The 27,971-nt window shown below is 42.6% G+C and overlaps 1 protein-coding gene across 1 annotated transcript; it reads right to left on the bottom strand.

Moving 5' to 3' along the window:
- Nucleotides 1-838: 838 nt before the first annotated feature.
- Nucleotides 839-27,310, bottom strand: LOC141144177 (carboxypeptidase inhibitor SmCI-like). Its single transcript, XM_073629600.1, has 4 exons — nt 27,080-27,310; nt 26,706-26,891; nt 14,734-14,901; nt 839-1,047 (listed from the first exon to the last, which is right to left on the bottom strand). Exons 1-4 carry the CDS (start codon nt 27,288-27,290, stop codon nt 977-979), a joined length of 636 nt encoding a protein of 211 aa, XP_073485701.1. The 5' UTR covers nt 27,291-27,310; the 3' UTR covers nt 839-976.
- Nucleotides 27,311-27,971: the final 661 nt, after the last annotated feature.

The raw sequence follows: 27,971 nt of genomic DNA, 5'->3' as shown, positions 1-27,971 counted from the left end.
TCCGGATTTTCGTTCTTATGTTCGGATTTTCATTCTTTTGAACTTTTAGATTTTTGTTCTTATTTTCGTATTTTCAGATTTTCGAATTTTCGAATTTCCAAATTTCTGAATATTCAAATTCTGTATTTTCAAATCTTCGAATTTCCGAATTTTCAATTTTTTTCAAATTTTCATATTTCTGAATTTTCACATTTCCGATTCTTCACATTTTCAAACTTAGAATTTCTGAATTTTCATTTTCAGAAAAATTTGTTAAACGGGTTTTCGTTAATTCGAATACTTCTAATTAACGAATTTGTCAAATTTCATCCAAAAACAAATTAGTAGTGAAACTAATTGCACATGTCTATTCCCCAGCATGTTATCCTATGTGTCCATGCACATAGGCTGTTATCAGTGTTTTTGGCAGGGATGATTTCTGGCTGGAAAAAAAAAAAAAAACAAGAACTAGCGGGTTTTAAGAGGAGTTTTTCAGCTGTAAAAACTCTCTAACTCTGATAAAAGCTTTAAATCGCTGAAAATATATGAAAAACGCAGCAATTCAGCGTTTATCAGCATTTTTGAGCCATAAACTTTTGTAAGAGTATAGTTTTGCTAAAAAAAAAAAGCTAAAAAAACACAACAGCTAAAAAACGCTACTATGGTACCAAAATGCTGCAAAACTCGTTCTACAGCTTTCTATAGCTAACACTACTGGCGTTTTTATAACATCCAGTGTGCATTATTGTTACTGTATTTTATGTGTGGTCCAAGACAATTCCTCTTCTTCTAATGTAGCCCAGGAAGCTCAAAAGGTTGCACACCCCTGCTTTAAATTATAATTGACAAACAAATTAGACTGAGTTAATATGTTTATTTAAAGGTTGAACCATGGATGACAAATGCTCAGGAAAGCTCAAACAAGATACAACCTCTTACAATATTTTGGAAGGAACGTAATACATTCCAATATGATGCAATGTCCAACATTGTCCACTTAAGAAAACATATGCTCATCGTCCAAAGATGACATCCAAAAGTAATCCCACATCGGTGAGGTTCCTTTGACTGTCAGAAAAGAAAAACAGAAATTTACAAATTAATAATCAAGCCCACTGCTGGCATGTTATAGATGAGTAAAAAAACCACGGTAAATAAATTTTAAAAAGTAATTAAGGGTTAATTTAATTAATCTAAGCTAACTCTGGTTTTCTTCACCCTAAACTGAAGCAGACTGCAAGTGACCAAAATGTTTTTCCCTGCATATATATATATATATATATATATATATATATATATATATAGCCAGTTATCTTTTTATTTGCTTAACCTATAGTAATATCATAGCAGGGCGGGAGCTCCCTGGTTCCGTGAAGATTACATATGACATCCTTCCAGTTGTACTCATCTGCGCTCTAGCAGCCACACTGCAGCTCGATCTGTCACCCACTGTGTCCACCAGACACAGTAGATGACAGATCAGTGTACCTGGCTGGCCCCTGTATCATGTCATTGCTGTGACCAATCATAGGGGGTTATTTACGAAAGGCAAATCCACTTTGCACTACATGTGCTGTAGATCCGAGGGGGACATGCAAGGAAAATAAAAAACAGCATTTTAGCTTGCGCATGATTGGATGATAAAATCAAAAGAGCTTCCCCTTATTTCAAATCTACCCCTCAGATTTACAGCGACTACACTTCCATGTGCACTTTCAGTGCAATTTCAAGTGCACTTTGCTCTTGTAGTTTGCACTTGTAGTGCAAAGTGGATTTGCCTTTCATAAATAACCCCCGTAGTATACACAATGACTGACGTTGATTCATAGCCATTCACTCTGTACTATTGTGAAATCTGTGATTGGTCACAGACAGTGCCAATCACAGCGCACTGTACCATGCGATAGCTGTGGCCAATCATAACTATCCCTGTAGTACATAATGGCTATGAATGGATGCTATCAATAAAAATAATTGCTTATAACAGTAATCATCCCTGTGTTAAGCAATCAGTGTTAAAAAACCAAATCCTGATAAGTTACATAGTTACATAGCAGGTGAGGTTGAAAAAAGACACAAGTCCATCAAGTCCAACCTATGTGTGTGATTATATGTCAGTATTATCTTGTATATCCCTGTATATTGTGGTCGTTCAGGTGCTTATCTAAAACTATAGATGCCCCCCGCTGAGACCACCGCCTGTGGAAGGGAATTCCACATCCATGCCGCTCTTACAATAAAGAACCCTCTACGTAGTTTAAGGTTAAACCTCTTTTTTTCCAATTTTAATGAGTGGCCACATGTCTTGTTAAACTCCTTTCCGCAAAAAAGTTTTATCCCTATTTTGAACTCACCAGTACGGTATTTGTAAATTGAAATCATATCCCCTCTGAAGCGTCTTTTCTTCAGAGAGAAGTTCAGTGCTTGCAACCTTTCCTCATAACTAATATCCTCCAGACCCTTTATTAGCTTTGTTGCCCTTCTTTGTACTCACTCCATTTCCAGTATATCCTTCCTGAGGTCCGGTGCCCAGAACTGGACAGCATACTCTAGGTGCGGCCGGACCAGAGTATTGTAGAGCGGGAGAATTATTGTTTTATCTCTGGACTTGATCCCCTTTTTAATGCATGCCAATATTCTGTTGGCTTTGTTAGCAGCAGCTTGGTATTGCATGTAATTGCTGAGCCTATCATCTACTAAGACCCCCAGGTCCTTTTCCATCCTAGATTCCCCCAGAGGTTCTCCCCCCCAGTGTATAGATTGCATTCATATTTTTGCTAGCTAAATGCATTATTTCACATTTTTCTACATTAAACCTAATTTGCCATGTAGTTGCCCACCCCATTAATTTGTTCAGATCTTTTTGCAGGGTTTCCACATCCTGCGGAGAAGTTATTGCCCTGCTTAGCTTAGTATCGTCCGCAAATACAGAGATTGAACTGTTTACCCATCCTTCAGGTCTTTTATGAACAAATTAAATAGGATTGGCCCCAGCACAGAACCATTGGGAACCCTACTACCCACCCCTGACCATTCTGAGTACTCCCCATTTATCACCACCCTCTGAACTCGCCCTTGCACCCAGTTTTCAATCCATGTACTCACCCTATGGTCCATGCTAACGGACCTTACTTTGTACAGTAAACGTTTATGGGCAACTGTGTCAAATGCTATTGCAAAATCCAGATACACCACATCTACGGGCGTTCCTTTATCTAGATGGCAACTCACCTCCTCATAGAAGGTTAATAGAATGGCAAGAACGATTCTTCATGAATCCATGCTGATTACTGTTCTCGTTACTAAAATCTTTTTCTCCAATCAGCTGGTACCATTCCAGTCGGTAGACTGTCAGTAAAAATTAGGAACAATGGTCTGGAAATTACTTGACTGAGTTCCCTAATTACTCTCGGGTGTAAGCCATTTGGTCCAAGTGATTTATTAATGTTAAGTTTCCCAAGTCTAATTTTAATTATGTCCTCTGTTAACCATGGAGGTGCTTTCTGTGATGTGTCATGAGGATAAACACTACAGTTTTGGTTATTGAAGCCCCCGATTCTTGTTGCATTCTTTGTAAAGTCTGAATGCTGATGATGATCCCTCAACCTTGCATTTTTTTGAAGGCCTTCTCCTTTGCTTTTATATGCCTTTTTACATTGGAGTTAAGCCATCTAGGACTTTTGTTCGCTCTTTTAAACTCATTTCCCATTGGAAGGCATTGGCTAATGCCCTTATTTAATATGCTCTTAAAGCAAACCCATCTCTCCTCCATGTTCTTTGTTCCTAATATTTAATCCCAATAATGCCTTCTAGCAAGGTTCGTAGTTTAGGGAAGTTGGCTCTTTTGAAATCCAGTGTCCTTGTATTTCCCTTATGTTTCCTATTTGTGTGATTTATACTGAAGCCAATTGACCTGTGATCGCTGTTTTCCAAATTGTCCCCTATTTCCACATCTGTGATCAGTTCTGTATTGTTCGTAATCAGTAGATCTGGTAACGCTTTATTTCTAGTTGGTGCGTCTACCATCTGACCCATGAAATTGTCTTGCAAGACATTTAGGAACTGGCGAGCCTTAGACGAATGCGTGGTTCCCTCCGCCCAGTCAATGTCTTTATAATTAAAATCCCCCATTATGATAACACTTCCCATCCTTGCTGCTAATCCATATTGTGATAGGAGATCCGTCTACCCCTCCTCCCCCAGGTTAGCGTCCTATAGCATACTCCCAGTATTATTTTCCCCTTTGCTTCATCCCTATGGAGCTCTACCCATAAGGATTCCACCTCCCCATAGCTCCCTTAGTGATGTAATCTCTCACATTCACTTGCACAGTATTCTTGATATATAGGCATACCCCTCCCCCTTGAATGGTTGTCAGCCAATCATGAGAGCTGTTGAACCAGGTCTCTGAAATTCCCCCAAAATCCATATCCTCCCCGTACAACAGTATCTCTAGTTCACCCATCTTGTCCGCCATTTCCAAGAACAGATATTAGGAGTGTCTATAGCCTATTGTGTTCGGTTGAGCTTACGTGTGTAATGTTTCATAAGTAAGCTGCTGCTCTGGACCATTGAGACCAAGGGAGCCATTGAGAACTGGCTTTGGTGAGCATGCCTGTCAGAGAGCTCACCTTGCTGGTCATGGGATTGGCCACCAGAGGGCGTGCCTGTGAGCAAGCCAGCCTATTTAAGTTTGTCAGGCTCTGTTCAGTGCTGCCTGATCATCAGCTTCCTGTGCCATAGTTCCTGTTTCCTGTCTTGTCTTCCTGTTTACCTGATCTCCTGACGACCTGGATTGCCCTTGGATTCTCCTGTTTGCTGCCTGTACCTGACCTTGGCCTGTTTGACTCCGCTTCTGCCTGCTCCTATTGTACCTTGCTGCCAGTCTGTTGCCGAACCCTGCTTGTGTCCCGATCTGCCTGTCTTGCTCCTGCTCAGCACCTGTTACCAGTGTTACGGACTACTGACCTGTTGTCTGAAGATCATCTCTCATCCTGTACCTGGATCTCTTCAGAAGGCTCTCATACCATTCCGCACTCTCGTGCCTCCTGTCTGCTCTACCAGGGGCCGTGAGTCGGATAAGTAAGGGAGTCTACCCTCTGCCCAAGCAGACTCATCAGTCTGGTAAGTAAAAGTCTGACAATGCCTTTGCTGGAGGCTAACATCAATTCATAGCTATAATGTAAGTTAACCAGGTTTAAAGTGTTTTCTATGGTTGGAGCTTGGGTGTTTTTCCAGAGTCTGGTTATACTTAGCCTAGCTGCTAGAAGGATGTGGGTGGTCACTTTTCTGAGGGGAAATGGTATGTTTTCTATTGTTAGATTTAGTAATCCCAGTGCTGGTGATGGTAGGATGATGTGCTGTGTGATGTCTGACACAATATAGAATATAGATAGCCAAAAATCATGTATGGATGGCAGGTCCACATTATATGGAGAATGTCACCTTTTGACTTATTGCATCTCCAGCATGTGTCTGGAGTATTCTTGCTGAAGAACGCTATTCTTGTGTTAGGTACCAGCGTAGGGATGTTTTTTGGGTGAGTTCCCAAAGTGTGGAGCATTGGGTGGACTTGTAAATAGCACGAAGTGCTGATTGCCATTGTGCGTCCCAGAAGGTTTGTGCGAGATCTGTTTCCCAGTGTAGATGTGAGTTTGATTTAGTGAATACCTTTTTTTGACAGATGGTGTCATAGAAAAGGGATATACATTTTACTTTCTCATCAGGCTTGGTTAGGAATGGACATATCTTTGGCGGTAATGTGTACATTGGGGTAGATATGTGGGAGATACAGTGTCTCTCTCTCTCATGTAGTTGAGGTATTCATTGTTAGGAAGATTGAATATTTTTTGTAGTTGAGGGAATGTCAGTAGTTTGTGTCCTTGAAATAGGTGTTGAATCTGTGGGATGCCTTTTGTTGCCCAGGGAACCAGAGATAGGTCAGGTGAAAATTGATGAAGTGTGTCTACTGAGAGAGGTGGAGAAAATGTATTGGGTTTTCAGTGTGTCTAGTTTACTTAGAGCCAAGGCCAGAGCCAAGGCTTTTATTGTGGGAGAAATTGGGGATTCCAAGTGGAGTGCCTAATAACCATGTTTGCAAAGTTGTGTGTTTGAAGGTTGCTGCTTCTATAAGGCCCCATAAGGTTTTGGGTTGTGGTTGGTTGATAGAGTCTGCCCCTCCTGCACGTTTATATGTTTGAATAGTTTAGAATGTGCACATCTAGGTTTTTTCCTTGCCAAAGGAATTTGTTGAGCATGGACTGGAGATCTTTGAAGTATGATGTTGGTAATGGGATAGGGATGGTGGTAAAAAGATATAATAGTTGCGGTAGGTGTATCATTTTGAAAGCAGTTAATCTGCCTGACCAGGATAGTTAGTGTTTTGCTAGGTGTTGTATTTCTTTTTGGAGTTTGGCAAGGAAGGGATTAAAGTTGTGGTTGAAGAGGTTTTTCGTTGATTTAGTTAATTGAACTCCTAGGAAAGTTATGTTGTTTTCTGCCCAAGTGTATGTACAGCTTGTTTGGCGTAGGTTCCTGGTCCTGGCATTTATACCGAGGTCTAGTATATATGATTTTGTAGCACTTACTCTGTAGTATGATACTTTGCTGAACTGTTGCAAGACTTTTTGAACTTCTAGTAATGAGGAAGCCGGGTTGGTGAGCATGAGAATTAAGTTGTCCGCAAACAGGCTAATTTTGTGGGATGACTTGCCTATCTCAAATCCTGAGATTTTTGGGTTTTGTCAGATGTGTTCCGCCAGAGGTTCTATTAGTAAGTTGAAGATAAGAGGGGATAGTGGGCAGCCTTGCCTAGTGCCGTTAGATATGTGGAATGATTGGGATAACATGTCAGCCAAGAATACCTGGGCAGAGGGGGTGGAGTATAGCACTAAAATGGCGTTCAGTATGTGCCCTTTAAAGCCAAATTTTTGGAGAGTTTGCTGTAAGTATATCCAGTAGATCCTATTGAACGCCTTCTCTGCATCCAGACGTTTAAAAACTTTTAATGGTACATAATATTAATAACTTTCAGTAGAAAGTATAGGCATGTGGGTCCCAATAAAGGTAAGTCCTAGTGTTGATGGTCCTGCTTTCCCAGTCCTTCACACTCTTGGACGCTATCAGAATGGAATCCACAACTGTAAAGGAAGAGCTGGCTCTTGTGGAAAGACGCGTGGAGCGCAATGGGAAGGATGGTACCAGAGGATGACGTCACACATTACGCGATGCGTTTCTTAAGCATGCGCGCTGCGATACTATGGCAAGCCGTGCTCCTTTTTTAAAGCAGACTAGTAGTCTTTATATGATGACACTGTGCTGCTCTTGTGACAGTATGTTAAAAAAAAGTGGGAAAAAAGCTAATGTATTTATTTTCTTAGTTTTCCAAAAAAATTAAGACAAAAAATTACAACTTAAAAATTAAAACTCATCGTGCCTCTTAACCATTTCCATACCGGGCCATAGTAATATGACGCTGGCAGAGCCAATAAAAATGGCTTTTTACCACATGACCAGCTGTGTTCAATTACAGCTGGTCACATGTGTTGTGCGCATTCTCGCCGCTCGTGCACGTCATCGGGGGCGCACAGCATGGCGATCAGGGATAAGGGGTGTCCCTTGGACACAGCCCATCCCCGATCAGGATAAAGAGCAAATGAGAGTGGCTCTTTGCCACATGACCGGCTGTGTCCAATCACAGCCAGTCACAAATGTCAACAAATGGCTGTAGTGTCCCTTCCGGGTTCTCCTCCTCAGTGTGTGAGGAGGAGATCTGGAAGTAAAATGTACAGTGATGTGCCTGATTACCCCCCAAATAACAAACACCTGTCACCAGCCCATCAGATGACCTATCACCAACCCATCAGAGTACCTGTCACCCGCATCACCATATATATATATATATATATATATATATATATATATATATATATATATTTTTAGCAGACACCCTAGAGAATAAAATGGTGGTCGTTTCAACTTTTTATGTCACATGGTATTTGCGAAGCAATTTTTCAAATGCATTTTTTTTGGAAAGAAACTGTTTCATGAAAAAAAAAAAAAAAAAAAAACAGTAAAGCCCGATTTTTTTGTATAATGTGAAAGATGATGTTTCGCTGAGTAAATAAATACCTAACATGTCACGCTTTAAAATTGCACACACTTGTGGAATGGCGCCAAACTTCAGTACTTAAAAATCTCCATAGGCGACTGTTAGGTACCTGATAGTTGAGCCCGACTTGTAGGAGAAGACCCCTCTTACAACGCTGGTTCAGGAGCCACTGGAGTGGGAACAGTGGTCTCCTGAGCACAGTGGGTAGGAGTGCCTGATGGAAGTTGCAGTGGCTGGCACAGGAACTGAGTAGAGATCCTTCAGGGATGGCTGAGCTGCAGATGATGACAGGCAGAGGAGGATCAGCAAACTGGAAGGCAGTGGCACCTGGAGCTGGATGAGAAGGCCGGGAATGCAGCAACACAAGGCAATAAGCAGAAGGCAAAGTCAGACAGTCCGGGTTGGCAGGAGATAAGGCAAATGAGTTCAAATAGGTAAACAGCAGAGTAGTCAGGCAAGCAGGAGTTCGGCAATGGGTCACAGTGAAAATAGCAGAGTCAGGCAGGCCGGGTCGGGTTGGAGACGGTAGAAGAGTCAGACGGAGTCGGGTCAGTAATAGCAGTAAACAATCAGCAAGCAGATACAGGAACACAGGTACAGAGCTGCAGACGAACAGCACCGCATGAGTGCAGCTGTCGCTCTTTTAAAGGCACCTTGGCGCCAAATAGGGCTAACGCACACTGGCGCGCGCACGCCGCGCGCCGGTGCACACCAGTGGGTAAATTCTGCTGCATAACTCTGGACAGACCCTGCATGTGCATGCGCGCACGCATTTTCCCCTGGAAGGTACCAGCACGTCCCTGACAGCGACGCTCTAAAATAAAGGTTACATGTTTAGAGTTACAGAGGAGATCTAGTGCTAGAATTATTGCTCTCACTCTAACGATCGCGGCATATGTAACATGTGTGTATCTGGCCTTGATACTAGCCATTGCCTCACCAGTAACTAACCTCACCGCACATCCCTGCATCTCAATACATGTCACCAGCCCATAAGAGTACCCGAGTACTTATCACCAGCCCATCAGAGTACCCAAGTACTTATCACCAGCCCATCAGAGTACCCGAGTACTTATCACCAGCCCATCAGAGTACCCGAGTACTTATCACCAGCCCATCAGAGTACCCGAGTACCTGAGTACCTGTCATCAGCCCATCAGAGTACACGAGTACATGTCATCAGCCCCAGAGTACCTGTCACCAGCTCAACAGAGTACCTGTCAACAGCATCAGAGTACCTGTCACCAGCCCATCAGAGTACTTGTAACCAGCATCTGAGTACCTGTCACCAGCCCATCTAAATACCTGTCACCAGCCCAACAGAGTACCCGAGTACCTATCACCAGCCCATCAGAGTACCCAAGTACCTATCACCAGCCCATCAGAGTACCCGAGTACCTGTCACCAGCCCATCAGAGTACCCGAGTACCTGTCACCAGCCCATCAGAGTACCAGAGAACTTATCACCAATCCATCAGAGTACCCGAGTACCAGTCACCATCCCATCAGAGTACCCAAGTACCTGTCACCAGCCCATCAGAGTACCCGAGTACCTGTCACCAGCCCATCAGAGTACCCGAGTACCTGTCACCAGCCCATCAGAGTACCCGAGTACCTGTCACCAGCCCATCAGAGTACCCGAGTACCTGTCACCAGCCCATCAGAGTACCCGAGTACTTATCACCAATCCATCAGAGTACCCGAGTACCTGTCACCAGCCCATCAGAGTACCCAAGTACCTGTCACCAGCCCATCAGAGTACCCGAGTACCTGTCACCAGCCCATCAGAGTACCTGAGTACCTATCACCAACCCATCAGAGTACCCGAGTACCTGTCACCAGCCCATCAGAGTACCAGAGAACTTATCACCAATCCATCAGAGTACCCGAGTACCAGTCACCAGCCCATCTGAGTACCCAAGTACCTGTCACCAGCCCATCAGAGTACCCGAGTACCTGTCACCAGCCCATCAGAGTACCCGAGTACCTGTCACCAGCCCATCAGAGTACCCGAGTACCTGTCAGCAATCCATCAGAGTACCCGTACCTGTCACAAGTCCATCAGAGTACCTGAGTACCTATCACCAGCTCATCAGAGTAGCCGAGTATATGTCACCAGCCCCAGAGTACCTGTCACCAGCCCATCAGTGTACCTGTCAACAGCCCATCAGAGTACCTGTCACCAGCATCTGTGTACCTGTCACCAGCCCATCTGTGTACCCGAGTACCTGTCACCAGCCCATCAGAGTACCCGAGTACCTATCATCAGCCCATTAGAGTACCTGAGTACCTGTCACCAGCCCATTAAAGTACCCGAGTACCTATCACCAGCTCATCAGAGTACCTGAGTACCTGTCACCTGCCCGAAGAGTACCAATCTGCAGCCCATCAAAGTACCTGAGTACCTATCTGCAGCCCATCAGAATAACCAAGTACCTGTCTGCAGCCCATGCCTCATAGAATATACATTGGGGTGCTTGCTTTTAAAAATGGGGTCATTTTGTGGGTAATTCCACTGTCCTGGTGCTCCAGGACTTTCAAAAGTGACATAGGTAGTCAGGAAATGAGATGTGTAATTTATGCTCCTAGAACACCTGGAGGTGCTCCCTGCATGTTGGGACTCTGTATGTGGTCAGGCGGTGTAAAAATCTCACACATGTGTTATCGCCATACTCAGGAGGAGTAGGAGAATGTATTTTGGGGGGTTATTTTTTTCTATGTACATTCTAGGTGTTCGAAAAATCCTTTAAAATGACAACTTTGTGTAAAAAAAAAAAATAACTTTTTATTTTCTTCCCACGTTTTCCAGAAACTTTTGGAAAAAATGACATGTTCAAAAGACTCATTATGCCTCATAGAATATATGTTAGGGTGTTTGCTTTCCAAAATGGAGCCATTTTGTGGGTAATTCCATTGTCCTGGTGTTCCAGGACCTTCAAAAGTGTGATAGGTCATCAGTAAATGAGATGTGTAATTTATGATCCTAGAATGCCTGATGGTGCTCCCTGCATGTTGGGCTTCTCTCTGTATGTGGCTAGGCTGTGGAAAAGTCTCACACATGTGGTATCACCATACTTTTTCTTACACAACTTTGTGTAAGAAAAAATTAAATTTTCATTTTCTTTCCACATTTTCCAAAAACTTGTGGAAAAAATTGCATGTTCAAAAGACTCATTATGCCTCACCGAATATACGTTGGGGTGTTTGCTTTCCAAAATGCTATCATTTTGTGGGTAATTCCATTGTTCTGGTGTTCCAGAACCTTCAAAAATGTGATAGGTAGGAATGAAATTAGATGTGTAATTTATGCTCCTAGAATGTCTGATTATGCGCTCTGCATGTTGGGCCTCTGTATGTGGTCAGGCTGTGTAAAAGTCTCACATGTGGTATCGCCATACACAGGAGTAGTATCAGAATGTATTTTGGGGTGTAATTGGAAGTATGCTTATGCTGTGTTTGAGAAATAACTTGTTATTATGACAATTTTGTGTTTTAAAAAAAAATGTATTTTATAATTTTCACAAGAATTGGGGGAAAAAATAACAACTCTTATGCCCTGTACACACGGTCGAACTTTGTTCGGACATTCCGACAACAAAATCCTAGGATTTTTTCCGACGGATGTTGGCTCAAACTTGTTTTGCATACACACGGTCACACAAAGTTGTCGGAAAATCTGATCGTTCTAAACGCGGTGACGTAAAACACATACGCCGGGACTATAAACGGGGCAGTGGCCAATAGCTTTCATCTCTTTATTTATTCTGAGCATGCGTGGCACTTTGTCCGTCGGATTTGTGTACACACGATCGGAATTTCCGACAACGGATTTTGTTGTCGGAAAATTTTATCTCCTGCTCTCCAACTTTGTGTGTCGGAAAATCCGCTGGAAAATGTCCGATGGAGACCACACACGGTCGGAATTTCCGACAACACGCTCCGATCGGACAATGTCCATCGGAAAATCCGACCGTGTGTACGGGGCATTACTCTTACTAAATACCTTAGACTGTCTACTTTCCAAAAAGGGTAATTGGGGGATATTTGTACTGTCCTGACATTTCAGGGCCTCAAGAAATTAGACAGGCCGTCAGTACCAGGAATGAGCCGAACACCCCCCCTGTTCGGTTTGCACCAGAATATGCGAACAGGCAAAAAATTAGTTTGAACATGCCATTAAACACCATTAAAGTCTATGGGACTCGAACATGAATAATCAAAAGTGCTAATTATAAAGGCTTATATGCAACTTATTGTCATAAAAAGTGTTTGGGGACCCGGGTCCTGCCCCAGGGGACATGGATCAATGCAAAAAAAAGTTTTTCTTTTAAATTTTGGTTCGGGGTTCCCCTGTGGGGAAATCCCATGCCGTTTTTATCAATGAACTTTTATGTGTATTGTCGGACCGACAATTCATATAGCCGCGAATACTTTTAAATTACTTTTTTTCCGTTGAAATGTCATTTTGCTGTCAGACTGTTCTAAACATGGGAAACATGCGCCCCTTTACAGGCATACTATAGACACCCCCCAGGTATGAAATTTAAAGGAATATTACACTTTTATTGTTTCACTTTAAGCATTATTAAAATCACTGCTCCTGAAAAAACGTCCGTTTTTAAAACTTTTTTTTTGCATTGATCCATGTCCCCTGGATCAGGACCCAGGTCCCCAAACACTTTTTATGACAATACCATGCATATAAGCCTTTAAAATTAGCACTTTTGATTTCTCCCATAGACTTTTAAAGGGTGTTCCGCGGCTTTCAAATTTACCGCGAACACCCCAAATTGTTCGCTGTTCAGCGAACTTGCGAACAGCCGATGTCATCCCTAGTCAGTACATTAGGTGTGATAATTTTTTAATGATTTGCACCATAGCTTGTAGACTCTATAACTTTCACACAGACCAAATAATGTACACTTATTTGGGTTATTTTTACCAAAGATATGTAGCAGTATAAATTGTGGCCCAAATTTATAAACAAAAATTACTTATTCGCAAAAATGTTATAATAGAAACTAAAAAAAAGTGGGGTTTTTCAAAATGTTTGCCTTTTTTCTTACTATAAAATAAAAAACCCAGTGGTGGTTAAACACCACCAAAAGAAAGCTCTTTTGGTGGTCATTCAAAGTCTGAGAGCACTGAAAGCTGAAAATTGGTCTGGGAAGGAAGGGGGTATAAGTGCCCTGTATTCAAGTAGTTAATAAATATCTTAGGGTGTCTAATTTCCAAAAGTGGCACCCGGGCAATGAAGGAGTGGCTTTGTAAGAAGCATTTCAAGGTCCAGGAGTGGCCTAGCCAGTCTCCAGATCTCAACCCCATAGAAAACCTTTGGAGGGAGTTGAAAGTCCGTGTTGCCCAGAGACAGCCCCAAAACATCACTGCTCTAGAGGAGATCTACATGGAGGAATGGACCAACATACCAGCAACAGTGTGTGACAACCTTGTGAAGACTTACAGAAAAAGTTTGACCTCGGTCATTGCCAACAAAGGATATATAACAAAGTATTGAGATGAACTTTTGATATTGACCAAATACTTATTTTGCAAATAATTTCTTCCAAAAATCAGAATGATTTGTTTCCACATTTTGTCTCTCATAGTTGAGGTATACCTATGATGACAATTACAGGCCTCTCTCATCTTTTTAAGTGGGAGAAGTTGCACAATTGGTGGCTGACTAAATACTTTTTTGCCCCACTGTATACCATAGTTTGTAGTCTCTATAACTTTCCTACAGACTAAATAATATACACTGATTTGGGTTATTTTGTACCAAATAAATGTAGCAGAATACATTTTGTTTACAATTTACGAGGAAAGATTATTTATTTGCAAAACAGAAACGAAGAAAAATGTGAGGTTTTTTTTTTTTTTTCAAAATGTTCCGGATTTTTTTCCTTATATAGGAAAAGAATAAAAAACATTGGTGATTGAATACCACAGAAAAGAGTGCTATTTAAAAAAAATATATATAAAAATTTAATTTGGGTAAAGTTTTACATTAGTGAATAATTGACATTCAAAGTGGGACAGCTCTTAAAGCCTAAAATTGTCCTGGGCAAGAAGGAAGTGAAAGTGTCCGGTATTGAAGTGGTAAAAATGCTTACATATGCTACTAGCTATGTAATGTTTAGGAGGGGGCTGTGGAGTAATGTTTAACATAATGAACCCTGTCTGTATTGTTTTACAGTTCATTATTAGCTGTAAACTAGATTTGAACAATGTCTGTCCTCACATAGGGTTACGAATTTAGAAACCATCCTCCTGCTTTGTATGTTAATGAGGTATAATTCTCTCTGTGTAGGGACAAAGACTGTCCAAAAATTCTTAGAATCAGCCTTGACATCTTCTCTTTAGGAACATCCACAAAAATAAGATTTTTTTTTTTTTTTTTTACACTATACATACATTTGCAAAGAACATGCACAGAAAAAAATGTAGGTTGCCACCATGGCATGCCATCTGCTTATGTTTGTTGCTCTCAGTCGAATAGCAATGAAAAAAGATATTACATGATAACACCACGACTATTTTAACTTTACAGAACAAGTTTCAGCTGGGCTGGATATACCACTAATGAATAACGAATGAATCAATATTGAGCAACGTACAATGACAAACAGTGAAAGAAAATTTACCTGGCATGCACGTAGCCTCGCATTTTTCCTTAGTAGTAAAATTGTTTTCGTTTCCGCCACAACCGCCATAGATGAAAGACTTGCAAGTGCCTGTCTCCTTATCATAGTAATAGCGCGGTATGTACCCCTTACATGAATCGGGTTTTAGAAGCTGGTCACAGTCTAGAACTGGAAAGAAACAACACCTAAATATCAAATAGCAATGGAAGAGACAATTAGTGATAAAAACGACTATTGGAAACTTACTGAAAAGTTTCATTGAGAATCGAAGACACTTGTCTCGCAGTCTTCTTTGGTAAGAAAATTGTTTGCATTTCCTTGACAACTGCCATGGCTAAATACCGGGCAAATACCTGTATCCTTATCATAGTAATAGCATTCTACGTACGCCTTACATGGACTGATTTTTGGACGCGAGTCACAGGCAATGGAAAAAGAGATAAAGAGTGGAATCCATGAATCTGTCCTGTGATATGAACTAAATTTTATATGCAAATGAATGTTCACCACTGTTATTGCTCTCTTGTTCCAGGTAACAGGTAACATCTGGGAACAGAAGCCGGTCAAAGAAAGACCTGGCATGTCTCTCTTTAAGCTAACAACACATAGACAGTAACCGAACCAGTCTTCATTTTGTCGACTAAAATATTTTTGTCTACTTCAACTTCAACTTTGTCAACTAAAATACGACTAAAACTAAAATGCAGATGACTAAAATACAACTAGTCATAGTTGCATGACATTTAGTCTTAGTCAAAAGACTATGACTAAAACTAAATCGAAAACTGACATTAAAATAAACACTACTCTGCTGGCCATTTCTAAATCAGCAATACAATAACCTTAAACTACGTAGAGGGTTCTTTACTGTAAGAGCAGCAAGGATGTGGAATTCCCTTCCACAGGCGGTGGTCTCAGCGGGGAGCATTGATAGCTTCAAGAAACTATTAGATAATCACCTGAATGACCGCAATATACAGGGATATGTAATGTAATACTGACACATAATCACACACATAGGTTGGACTTGATGGACTTGTGTCTTTTTTCAACCTCACCTACTATGTAACTATGTAATTCCATCCAGAGCTATATAGAAATGGCATCATAAAAAAAAAATGTGTACACCCAAAAGGCTACCTCCTCAAGTTTATTAAGCATATACAAATATATATATAAAAACAGCACAGGATCAGAACACAAAAAATTCCCAGTCCTAACACAACCCGCCTCCCCCTTCGAAACTATGAACCCCAACCCATTAATTCCCCTACCCCCTAAACCAGTGGTTCTCAACTCCTGTCCTCAGGACCCACTAACAGTCCAGGTTTGCAAGACAACTGAAATACATCACAGGTGATATCATTTGCTGCTCAGTGATTGCAGTATTCTAGTCTGCATCTCCCCAGGGTAATACTTAAAATCTGGCCTGTTAGTGGGTCCTGGGGACAGGAGTTGAGAACCACTGCCCTAAACCAACTCGCCAGGACCTTCCCGAGGAGCTGACACTGTGCAACATGTAGATCCATATAGGAGCAGAACTCCTTACCCCCTAAAGTGTAGTGCACCCTGCATTGCCTGTATTGCCTGCCTAATTGACTTTGTTCACTTGATGGACTTATTAGAGGCTTTTTGTGTTCTGTGATGCGGGACTACTTTCTTTATCACAGCCTGCTGCCCTGCATTTGCTATGCGTTTTATTGGACACACTCTGTTTTACTACAAGGGATGCTAGTGGTCTGAACCCTTTGCTGGGGATATCCAACACCCGCATTACCCGCACAGGACACCTGTGAGGATTTTCACTGCACCTGTCTGCTGAATGAATTGCCTGTAAAGCCTTCTGGCTATCTTCATCAAGGACCACGGATTACATGAACATCTCATAAGAGCTGCTGGAAGAATACGGGACAGTGAGTTACCCACACACACAGACAGACCGATCATATCGGCAGTATTCATGAGGTACCCAGAGTCCATGGGACAGTGTTTTATTACTGGCCTGATTGGATGTCTATTGTGCTTCCAAATTTGTTATAGCTCATGTTCTTTGAAGTCATGTCCAAGTGGTGACTTAAGCATAGATGTTACTGCCTTATTTATATTCCAAGTAAGCGGTAGACATGTGCATTCGCTTTCGTCCGAATGCATTTTCGTCCAAATTTCAGGTATTTTCATTATCGTTTTAACAAACGATAACAAAAGTGCAGAATCCGAAAAACAAAAGATCCGACATAAACAAATGCTTCATTTTCATTTTTGTTGCTACAACAGTTCGATATAGATAGGAGATTCGACATGATGATGACAATAACAATTTGTGTCCATCAAACCTGTGGTCAAATGTGCCTAACCTTAACTCTATTAGTCCAAGATTATTCTACATAGAGAGAAAAGATTTGTCGTAGAGAGAAAAGATTCGACGTAGAGAGAAAAGATTTGACGTAGAGAGAAAAGATTTGACGTAGAGAGAAAAGATAAATAAAAATAATGATGATGATGAATGTTATTGGCTGATTGTAACCAAAGAGGAGGAGCAGTAAAATAGCTAGAACTTAGTACACATGTACTTTGGCTTATGGTGTCTGTTGAAAGTTCTAAGAAGATTCGACGGAGCAGGTAAACTATACGGCGTCGTACAGTTTAGCTGCTCCGTCGAATCTTCTTTGAACATTCGACAGACACCATAAGCCTTCAATGACAGATTCGACCTTAATTTGGATTTTCGGACGAATGCAATTTTTAACGAAAAACGAAATAAATAAAAACGAATTTCGGGAGTAACTAAATAAATTTATTTTTTGGACGAAAATGAAATTCCGAAAAGAAATATTTCAGTGTGCACATGTCTACTAAGCGGAGCAAGAAATGGATATATCTGTCATCACCTTATGTGGTGTTCAATTATACACACACCTTTAGCAGATTGCTGGACATTACCTCTCAGTACCATCTACTTTGTGATCAGGCCCTGCAGGCACTTATCTATCTTTACCTGAGATTCGGGATTGGAAGTTGACTTATTGTGTTCGATTATAGGACTAATCAACGGGGCTCTAATTTATCCATGAGATTTTGCATTCATCCCCCAGGTTTACCTGTTTGATAGATTGCACTGCATTCGCCCATAGCGGTCTTAAGGTGTAGTGCTCTCCATTTAGGTTCCTGTGATTGAGTCTTCACCGTTCAATACACACAATTTTTGCAGGTGTAGTCACCGGGGCATTTTTCATCATTGTGAAGGGTCAGCGGAAGGGTCAGCCGCAGGGCTTCATTTCCTGATTCCCTTACCGAAGATGGTGGTGCCTCCACCCGAGAGCTGAGGGACAGATCGGCTTTGGGTGCCAACTTTGCGGGCGCCCTGGACAGGTAAGTGTCCATGTTTAAAAAGTCAGCAGCTACAAATACTGCAGCTGCTGACTTTTTAATAAAAAAATTTGGCGGAACTCTGCTTTAATAAACTTGAGGAGGTAGCCTTTTGGGTGTACACAATTTTTGCTTTTTTGCTCTGATGGTAATATGCTCTGTTAACACACCCTGCCCGTATTCTAGGCGGCACCACCCAGTAATTACTACATAAGGTTCACAGAGTTCGCTCTTTTTTCTTTATTATGCTATATAATAATGGGACATTAAAGATTAAACACTTCAGCTCAGAAAGGTTTTACCCCCTTCCTGACCAGGCCATTTTTTGCGATACTGCACTGCGTTGCTTTAACTGACAATTGCACAGATGTGCAACACTGTACTCAAATAAAATTGATGCCCTTTTTCCCACAAATAGAGCTTTTTTTTGAGGGGGGGGGGTATTTGATAACCCTTTTTTTTGCGCTATAAACAAAAAAGACCAACACTTTTCAAAAAGAAAACAATACTTTTTGCTTTCTGCTATAATACATATCTAATAAAAAAAAATAATAATTATATAATAATAATAATAATAATAATAATAATAATAATAATCTAATTTCCTTATCAATTTAGGCCAATATGTATTGTGCTACATGTTTTGGTAAAAAAATCCCAATAAGCATATATTTATTGGTTTGTGCAAAAGTTACTACAAACTATGGGATAGATCTATGGAATTTTTATTTATTTTTTTTTTTTTTACTAGTAATGGTGATGATTTTTAGCAGGACTGTGACATTGTGGTGGACAAATCTGACACTAAGGGGGTCATTTACTATAGCACCGCTTGCTAATTAGCACTAATTACCATGAATTAGCGCTGATCATGCTAATTAATGTTAAACGGTATTCACTATAGCGTTGGTGCAAAAAAATTCCCCGTCTCTTTACAACTAGGTGCCAGCACAACTACAACTACAAAACTACTCTCATTTTAACTCCCATTGCTTTTTTACCAAGAGTTATAGTAAATACCACAATGAGCACTGGGTTAAAAAGCATTTTTGGGAGTGAAAATGAGAGTTATGTAGCCCAATGCAAGTTTCAGCCATTTATTCTAATGGTACAATTGTAACTTCCCCAAATAAATACTTTTCATGTTTCTCTCAAAAAAATTGTATTTGCAACAATGTTGCTTCTTTTCATCTATTTTGTTTTTAAGTATGCTAGAATGTGTAATGTTTTCATGTTTTGTTAAAATATATATTTTTCTCTGTCACTTTCACTTGTTGCTCTCCATCTCACAAAAATCTTTACCCAAACTCACACATGTGTCTTTACAAACCACATGATACCATATACACAAACAATACCATTGCTGATGCAAATTTAAAATGAGTCTCACTTTTGTGTGTTTATTATTTCCAAATAATCACAAATTGAGCCCAAAAAAAGTGATATATGTACCAACATCAGAAATCAAAATGTAATTCCCATAAATCAGAGGGTAACATCGCTATTCTACACTCACACACCAAGAACCATCAAATATCACAGAAAAAATCAAGAAGAATAACTCTTGAGTAATAGAATACCACCACCTATATGTCCAAAGAAATGCAGTATGTGTATTTATGTGTAGGAGGTTTCCACATGTGGCAGCTCCATGGCTTACAGGTTAGAACTTCTGCTTAGTATTCCCTGAGGGTCTGGGTTTGAATCCTAAACATGCTACTTCATGTACAGAAGTTGTTTCATCTCCCTATGCTTTTAATATAACTTCTGACTCAGGTCCTAAAATGATAAATTATGTCTAAATGTAGTATTTATGTGTAGGGGGTTTCCACCACCTTTGTAAATCTTGCCAGATACACTATCTAGCCAAAAGTATTGGGACACCTGCCTTTACACACACATGAACTTTAATGGAAGCCCAGTCTTAGCCCGTAGGGTAAAATTTGCTTTGGCCCACCCTTTGCAGTTATAACTGCTTCTGGGAAGGCTGTCCACAAGGTTTGGTGTGTCTATGGGAATGTTTGACTATTTTTCCAGAAGCGCATTTGTGAGACCAGGCACTGATGTTGGATGAGAAGGCCTGGCTCGCAGTCTCTGCTCTAATTCAGCCAAAAGGTGTTCTATTGGGTTATGGTCAGGACTCTGTGCAGGCCAGTCAAGTTCCTCCACCCCAAACTCCCTCATCCATTTCTTTATGGACCTTGATTTGTGCACTGGTGCACAGTCATGTTGGAATAGGAAAGGGGCCATCCCCAAACAGTTCCCACAAAGTTGGGAGCATGAAAATGTCTTGGTATGCTGACGCCTTAAGAGTGATAGACCAAAAACAACCCCTGAAAAACAACCCCACATCATAATCCCCCCTCTACCAAATGATTTGGAACAGTGCACAAAGCAAAGTTCATAAAGACATGGATGGGCGAGTTTGGGGTGGAGGAAACTGATTGGCCTGTACAGAGTCCTGACCTCAACACAATAGAACACCTTGGGGATGAATTAGAGAGGAGACTGTAAGCCAGGCCTTCTCGTCCAACATCAGTTCCTGACCTCACAAATGCACTTCTGGAAGGACACTCCTAAACCTTGTGGACAGCCTTCCCAGAGGAGTTGAAGCTGTTATAGCTGCAAAGGGTGGGCCAAATCAATATTGAACCATAAGGCCCCATACACACTGTTAGATTTTCTGCAGATTTTTTTCTTCAGATTTACCAAAACCATGTAGAACGAGGGCCTGCCTGATTGTATACAAATTGAACTTCTTAAGGTTTGTCCTCATATTATATGGTTTTGGTAAATCTGAAGACAAAAATCTGCAAAAAATGGAATAGTGTATATGGGGTCCAAGTCTGGGATGACATTACAGTTCATGTGCGTTTAAAGGCAGGTGTCCCAATACTTAGGACAATATATTGTATATTGTTTGTGACACTGAGCATGGCTATGGACTTAGGGCTTGTTCATACCACAGAGATGCAGGCTACATATGTGAGGCTGCCCACTGGCTAAGTGGGTAGCAATTCCATCTAGCAGCACTGGGGTTGCTGGTTCAAATCCCCAACATGCTTGTGTTGAAGTTTATATGTTCTCCCTGTGTGGGATTCTCACCACAATCCAAAGACATGCTGGCATCTTATTTGTCTCCTGTCGAAATAGGGGCTCTGCCCCTCCCCCAAAGCACCTTGTCCCCATGTTGATGGTATTTATAAATACTGTACTGGTGACCCCACAATAGGGATAACACTTTTTCATGGAAGGGAGTTTAATAAGACACGTGGTCACTCATTAAAATTCGAAGAAAAGAGGTTTAACCTTTAACCATTTAACTACATAGAGGGTTCTTTACTGTAAGAGCAGCAAGGATGTGGAATTCCCTTCCACAGGCAGTGATCTCAGCAGGGAGCATCGATAGTTTCAAAAAACTATTAGATAAGCACCTGAACAACCACAACATACAGGGATATACAATGTAATACTGACAAATAATCACACACATAAGTTGGACTGTCTTTTTTCAACCTCACCTACTATGTAACTATGTAAGGGCCTCATCCTCACAACCCTTGCCTGGTGGTTGTGGGGGTCTGCAGGCGGGGGGCTTATCAGAATCTGGAAGCCCCCTTTAACGTGTCTCCTGCCGCCATCTTCTCCTGCCGTCATCTTTTGTCGCCGTCTTTTCCTGCTGCCGTCACTCCCGCCACTGCCTACTTCTCTCACTGCTGTGTTCTTCCTCACCACTGTCTTCCTCTGTTGTGTTGTCACCCACTGTCTGGTGTCTCTTACATAGCCATAGGGGGTGACCATACGATGATGTCAAATGGAGAGGCCACTCCTTTATTAAAAAAAAGAGGGTGGGCTCTCCGTGTGACATCATCGGATGGTCACGCCCCATGGCTATGTAAGAGACACCAGACAGTGGGTGACAACACAACAGAGGAAGATGGATGCGAGGAAGAACACTGCATCGGGAGAAGTAGGCAGTGGCAGTAGACGATGGAGGCAGGAGAGACGGCGGCAGGACACGATGGTGGCGGAAGAGACGGCGGCAGGAGAAGACGGTGACAGAAGATGTAAGAGAGCACCAGAAGCAGATGGCGGCGGGAGACACAGCTCAGGGGAGAAGACAGCTTAGAGCTATTTTACAATAAAGGAATTGTCAAAAACTGGCTATTGTCTTTTGTCACATTTCACTGCTTTTTTTCGTGAGGGGGGCTTCCACATTCCGCAGAACCCCACAACCACCCGGAAAAGATTTGTGGGGATGAGGCCCTTGTCCCCATCCACATGGGAACAATGTTGAGGGCAAGCGGCCTGATACGATTCGGGGGGGGGGGCAGTCGTTCCTTCACCCCCCTTTGCTGGCCTGCCATAGCTGCTTGCTCCAACAAGGGTTCGGTATGGATTTTCGGTTTAGTTTTTTAATTTTGGCATTTTTTTTTCCTTGATTTTTAATCTCTATTGCCGAGAGCCAGCAATACATTACAGTCGCGAGCAATTTTAAATGACATTCTTTTCTTTTTGCTGCGGCAATGTTCCACACATCAGCCAGATGCGCTACTTTACACCCCAGGCATGATATTTAAAGGAATTTTTCATTTTTATTGTTTCACTTTGAGCATCATTAAAATCCCCGCTCCTGAAAAAATGTTTGTTTAAAAAAAAAAAAAAGTTCAATTGATACATGTCCCCTAGGGCAGTACCCGGGCCCCCAAACACTTTTTATGACAAAGAACTTGCATACAAGCCTTCAGTGAGAACTTTGGATTTTGCAGGTTCGAGCCCCATTGACTTCCACTATTCCCGCATATGCAATCTGACAGGCATGTTCGCTGGCAATAGTGTGATTTTCCATTTGCATGGACGCCCAGTTTCTGAGAGTTGTACTCCTAATTGGCCTTAATTTGGCGCTATTATCCGGGACTGCAGGATCATATATTGATGCTATAGTGAATGACACTTTTTGGCGACTAGTGACACTAATACAGTGATCAGTGCTAACAAAATGCACTGTCATTGTATAAATGATACTGGCAGGGTAGGGGGTTAACATCAGGAGTGATCAAAGGGTTAAGTGTGCTTCTAGGGAGTGCTTTCTAACTGTGGGGGAAATGCTGTGACTGGAGGAAAACAGAGATCCGTGTTTCTGCTTAGAACAAAACACAAGATCTCCATCTTCTTCCCTCACAGAATGGCAGTCTGCCTTGTTTACATGTCCAGTCCCAGCTCGAGCGGGGCTCCAGCGGCACGCGCATGCACCCCAGAGCCGAAGAGGGGAATCATGTACAGGTACGTGATTTTGCGCTTAAGGGCCACTCTGTCGCAGTATATGTATGTGGGGTGGTCAGGTGTGTTAAATTTGGTGTTATCGCTCTCACTCTCTCATACTGGTCACTGGAAGTTCAACATGGCACCTCATGGCAAAGAACTCTCTGAGGATTTGAAAAAAAGAATTGTTGCTCCACATAAAGATGACATAGGCTATAAGAAGATTGCCAAGACTCTGAAGCTGAGCTGCAGCATGGTGGCCAAGACCATACAGCAGTTTAACAGGACAGGTTCCACTCAGAACAGGCCTCGCCATGGTCAACCAAAGAAGTTGAGTGCATGTGCTCAGCGTCATATTCAGAGGTTGCTGCCAGCATTGCTGCAGAGTTGCAGGGGTAGGGGGGGTCAGCCTGTCAGTGCTCAGACCATACACCGCACACGGCATCAAACTGGTCTGCATGGCTGTTGTCCCAGAAGGAAGCCTCTTCTAAAGATGATGCACAAGAAAGCCTGCAAACAGTTTGCTGAAGACAAGCAGGCTAAGGACATGGATTACTGGAACCATGTCCTGTGGTCTGATGAGACCAAGATAAACTTATTTGGTTCAGATGGTGTCAAGCATGTGTGGCGGCACCCAAGTGAGGAGTACAAAGACAAGTATGTACTGCCTAAAGTCAAGCATGGTGGTGGGAGTGTCATGGTCTGGGGCTGCATGAGTGCTGCCAGCACTGGGGAGCTACAGTTCATTGAGGGAACTATGAATGCCAACATGTACTGTGACATACTGAAGTAGAACATGATCGCCTCCCTTCGGAGACTGGGCCGCAGGGCAGTATGGCAATGAAGGATCAGTGTTACTCTGCAGACTGATGCCAGATTCTGGTGGATAGTTATAGAGAGGAGAGACCACACCAAGACTGCTCAGGTCTATTGGTCTGCCCCTGGGAGAGGTCTCAATACCCCTGGTGGAGGGAGGTCATCTTCAATATTTTTATTCACAGTCAACATCAGAATTTGCATTGCAGAAATGTCAAACCCTAATACAAAACAAAAATACAAATAAAAAAAGATAAAAGGTTTATCAACCACTGGCTTGCATATTGAGAGCATTGGAGACCTGGGCATTTTCTTGGAGGAGGGATGTGAACATCGGTGCCCGGTCCATAAGGGGCACAGGGGCGTTGTCCCCCTAATCTCAATGCACCGCCCCCTAATCCCCATGCAGGGCATCAGACTCATAGATTTCTATGAGTTTTTTTTTTTGAAGCACATGATTAGAGCCTGAGGCTCTAATTGGCTTCAAAAAGGTTGGGCTCTGCGCCCCGAACCTACACACTTGTGACATTAGCGAATCAATATTCGCTATTGTCTTCCGCCTTCTCCTCCAGGTCAATCAGGGAGGGAGTCCTGTGTAATGATGAAGGTAGTATGGGGGAGGGGGTCCTGTGTAATGATGGGGGTAGTATGGGGGAGGGGGTCCTGTGTAATGATAGGGATAGTATGGGGGAGGGGGTCTTGTGTAATGATGGGGGTAGTATAGGGGAGGGGGTCCTGTGTAATGATGGGGTAATATGGGGAGGGGGTCCTGTGTAATGATGGGGGTAGTATAGGGGAGGGGGTCCTGTGTAATTATGGGGTAATATGGGGAGGGGGTCCTGTGTAATGATGGGGGTAGTATGAGGGAGGGGGTCCTGTGTAATGATGGGGGTAGTATGGGGGAGGGGGTCCTGTGTAATGATGGGGGTAGGATGGGGGAGGGGGTCCTGTGTAATAATGGGGGGTAGTATGGGGGAGGGGGTCCTGTGTAATGATGGTGGTAGTATGGGGGAGGAGGTCCTGTGTAATGATGGGGGTAGTATGGGGGAGGAGGTCCTGTGTAATGATGGGGGTAGTATAGGGGAGGGGGTCCTGTGTAATGATGGGGGTAGGATCGGGGAGGGGGTCCTGTGTAATGATGGGGGTAGTATGGGGCAGGGGGTCCTGTGTAATGATGGGGGTAGTATGGGGGAGAGGGTCCTGTGTAATGATGGGGGTAGGATCGGGGAGGGGGTCCTGTGTAATGATGGGGGTAGGATCGGGGAGGGGGTCCTGTGTAATGATGAGGGTAGTATGGGAGGGGGTCCTGTGTAATGATGGGGGTAGTATGTGGGAGGGGGGTCCTGTGTAATGATGGGGGTTGTATGGGGAGGGGGTCCTGTGTAATGATGGGGGTAGTATGGGGGAGGGAGTCCTGTGTAGTGATGGGGGGGTAGTATGAGGGATGGGGTCCTGTGTAGTGATGGGGGGGTAGTATGAGGCAGGAGGTCCTGTGTAATGATGGGGGTAGTATGGGGGAGGGGGTCCTGTGTAATGATGGGGGTAGGATAGGGGAGGGGGTCCTGTGTAATGATGGGGGTAGTATGGGAGGGGGTCCTGTGTAATGATGGGGGTAGTATGTGGGAGGGGGTCCTGTGTAATGATGGGGGTAGTATGGGAGGGGGTCCTGTGTAATGATGGGGGTAGTATGGGGGAGGGGGTCCTGTGTAATGATGGGGGTAGTATGGGGGAGGGGGTCCTGTGTAATGATGGGGGTAATATGGGGGAGGGGGTCCTGTGTAATGATAGGGGTAGTATGGGGGAGGGGGTCCTGTGTAATTATGGGGGTAGTATGGGGGAGGGAGTCCTGTGTAATGGTAGGGTAGTATGGGGGAGGGGGTCCTGTGTAATGATGGGGTAGTATGTGGGAGGGGGTCCTGTGTAATGATGGGGGTAGTATGGGGGAGGGGGTCCTGTGTAATGATGGGGGTAGTATGGGGGAGGGGGTCCTGTGTAATGATGGGGGTAGTATGGGGGAGGGGGTCCTGTGTAATGATGGGGGTAGTATGGGGGAGGGGGTCCTGTGTAATGATGGGGGTAGTATGGGGGAGGGGGTCCTGTGTAATGATGGGGGTAGTATGGGGGAGGGGGGTCCTGTGTAATGATAGGGGTAGTATGGGGGAGGGGGTCCTGTGTAATGATGGGGCTAGTATGGAGTGCGAGAGCTAAATTGCATGGGGGCCCCAAGAATTTTGTTTGTCGAGGGTCAAATCAGCCACTCAGACCATACTAAAGCCACAGACAGTCAGGCAACTAGCATTTTCAGAAGAAGATCTGTGGCTGCCTATATACTTTTCTTAGTTCAGGTCCAATAAAACATTGCTCTATGTATATGCTCACTACTACCCAGAGCTCCAGTGATCCTAGTATAGTGCCAGAGGCTGTAATGTGGTGGACTTTAGAAAAAGAAGTGTGTAAAGTAAATCTGAGCTGAAATAAATTCATAGTCATACTGAGCAACATACAATGATGACACACAATAAAAATACCTGGTTTGCAGGTGCGTTCGCACTCTTCCTTAGTATCAAAATTGATTCCAAATCCTCTACATCTGCTATCGATTCTCTTGCAAGTTTTTGTCCACTGATCATAGTAATACGATGGAGGTAAAAACGACGGTATGCTCTCATTACATCGACCGAATATTGGAGGAGGAGGAGGGTAACACTCTACAGCTGAGAAAACCCATAAAACATAAATAAACACCTCAATATAGAATAGCAATGAAAAAAGATATTACATGATAACACCATGACTATTGTAACTTTACAGAACAAGTTTCAGCTGGGCTGGATATACTACTAATGAATAACGAATGAATCAATATTGAGTGACGAACAATGACAAACAGAAAAAAATATACCTGGTATGCACGAAGACTTGCAGTCTTCCTGAGTAGCAAAACTGTTTTCATTTCTGCCACAACCGTCATAGAAAAAAGGCTTACAAGTGCCCGTCTCCTTATCATAGTAATAACGCGGGATGGGCCTCTGATTGTGCCCATGTCTGTGCCTATTACATGGACCGGGGTCTAGAGGCTGGTCACAGACTGGAACTGGAAAGAAACAACACATAAATATCAAATAGCAATGGAAGAGATAAATAGTGATAAATACAACTGTTGGAAAAATTACTGAAAAGTTTCATCGGGGATGGAAGACATTTGTCTCGCAGTCTTCTCTGGTAAGAAAATTGTTTGCTTTTCCTTGGCAACCGCCATGGCTAAATATCTGGCAAATACTCGTCTTCTTATCATAGTAATAGCGTTGTACATACCCCTTACTCATGAGGCATTGCAAGGCTGGCAGTTACAAGCATGACACCCGCAGGCAGAGGCATGATGGGACTTTTAGGTCTGCAACAGCAGGAGAGCCACCAGTTTGGCACCCCTACAAATTCTGGATGGACCCTCTGCACGCTGTTACTCCCTTCCCAGCAAACTATGCAATGAAAAACAGGGATATTTAGTTCACATATATTGCAATAAAATGTTTAAACACTAAAGGGCCGGGCCTATTTTTCAAACTTGTTGTTTACAAGTTAAAATCTTTTTTTTTAGCTAGAAAATATATATATATATATATATAATAATGTTTGGGGGTTCTAACACCCTAGAGAATAAAATGGCTGTCGTTGCAATACTTTCTGTCACACCGTATTTGCGCAAACACACTTTTTTTTTTAATACACTTTTTTTTTAATTAAAAAAGTAAAGTTAGCCCAATTTTTTTATATTGTGAAAGATGATGTTACGC

Source organism: Aquarana catesbeiana, linkage group LG05 (assembly GCF_042186555.1).
Source record: "Aquarana catesbeiana isolate 2022-GZ linkage group LG05, ASM4218655v1, whole genome shotgun sequence".
Classification (NCBI taxonomy): Eukaryota; Metazoa; Chordata; class Amphibia; order Anura; family Ranidae; genus Aquarana; species Aquarana catesbeiana.
This window is presented reverse-complemented; position numbering and strand designations above follow the sequence as displayed.

Excerpts from the sequence above, each read along its gene's own strand:
- LOC141144177 (XM_073629600.1), bottom strand. The coding sequence starts at position 27,290 with ATGTGTTGTTTCTTTCCAGTTCCAGTCTGTGACCAGCCTCTAGACCCC. Across the intron at positions 26,892-27,079 it reads CAAGTCTTCGTGCATACCAG|CTGTAGAGTGTTACCCTCCT; the intron begins GTATATTTTTTT and ends GGGTTTTCTCAG. Across the intron at positions 1,048-14,733 it reads CGAGGCTACGTGCATGCCAG|TCAAAGGAACCTCACCGATG; the intron begins GTAAATTTTCTT and ends CTTTTCTGACAG.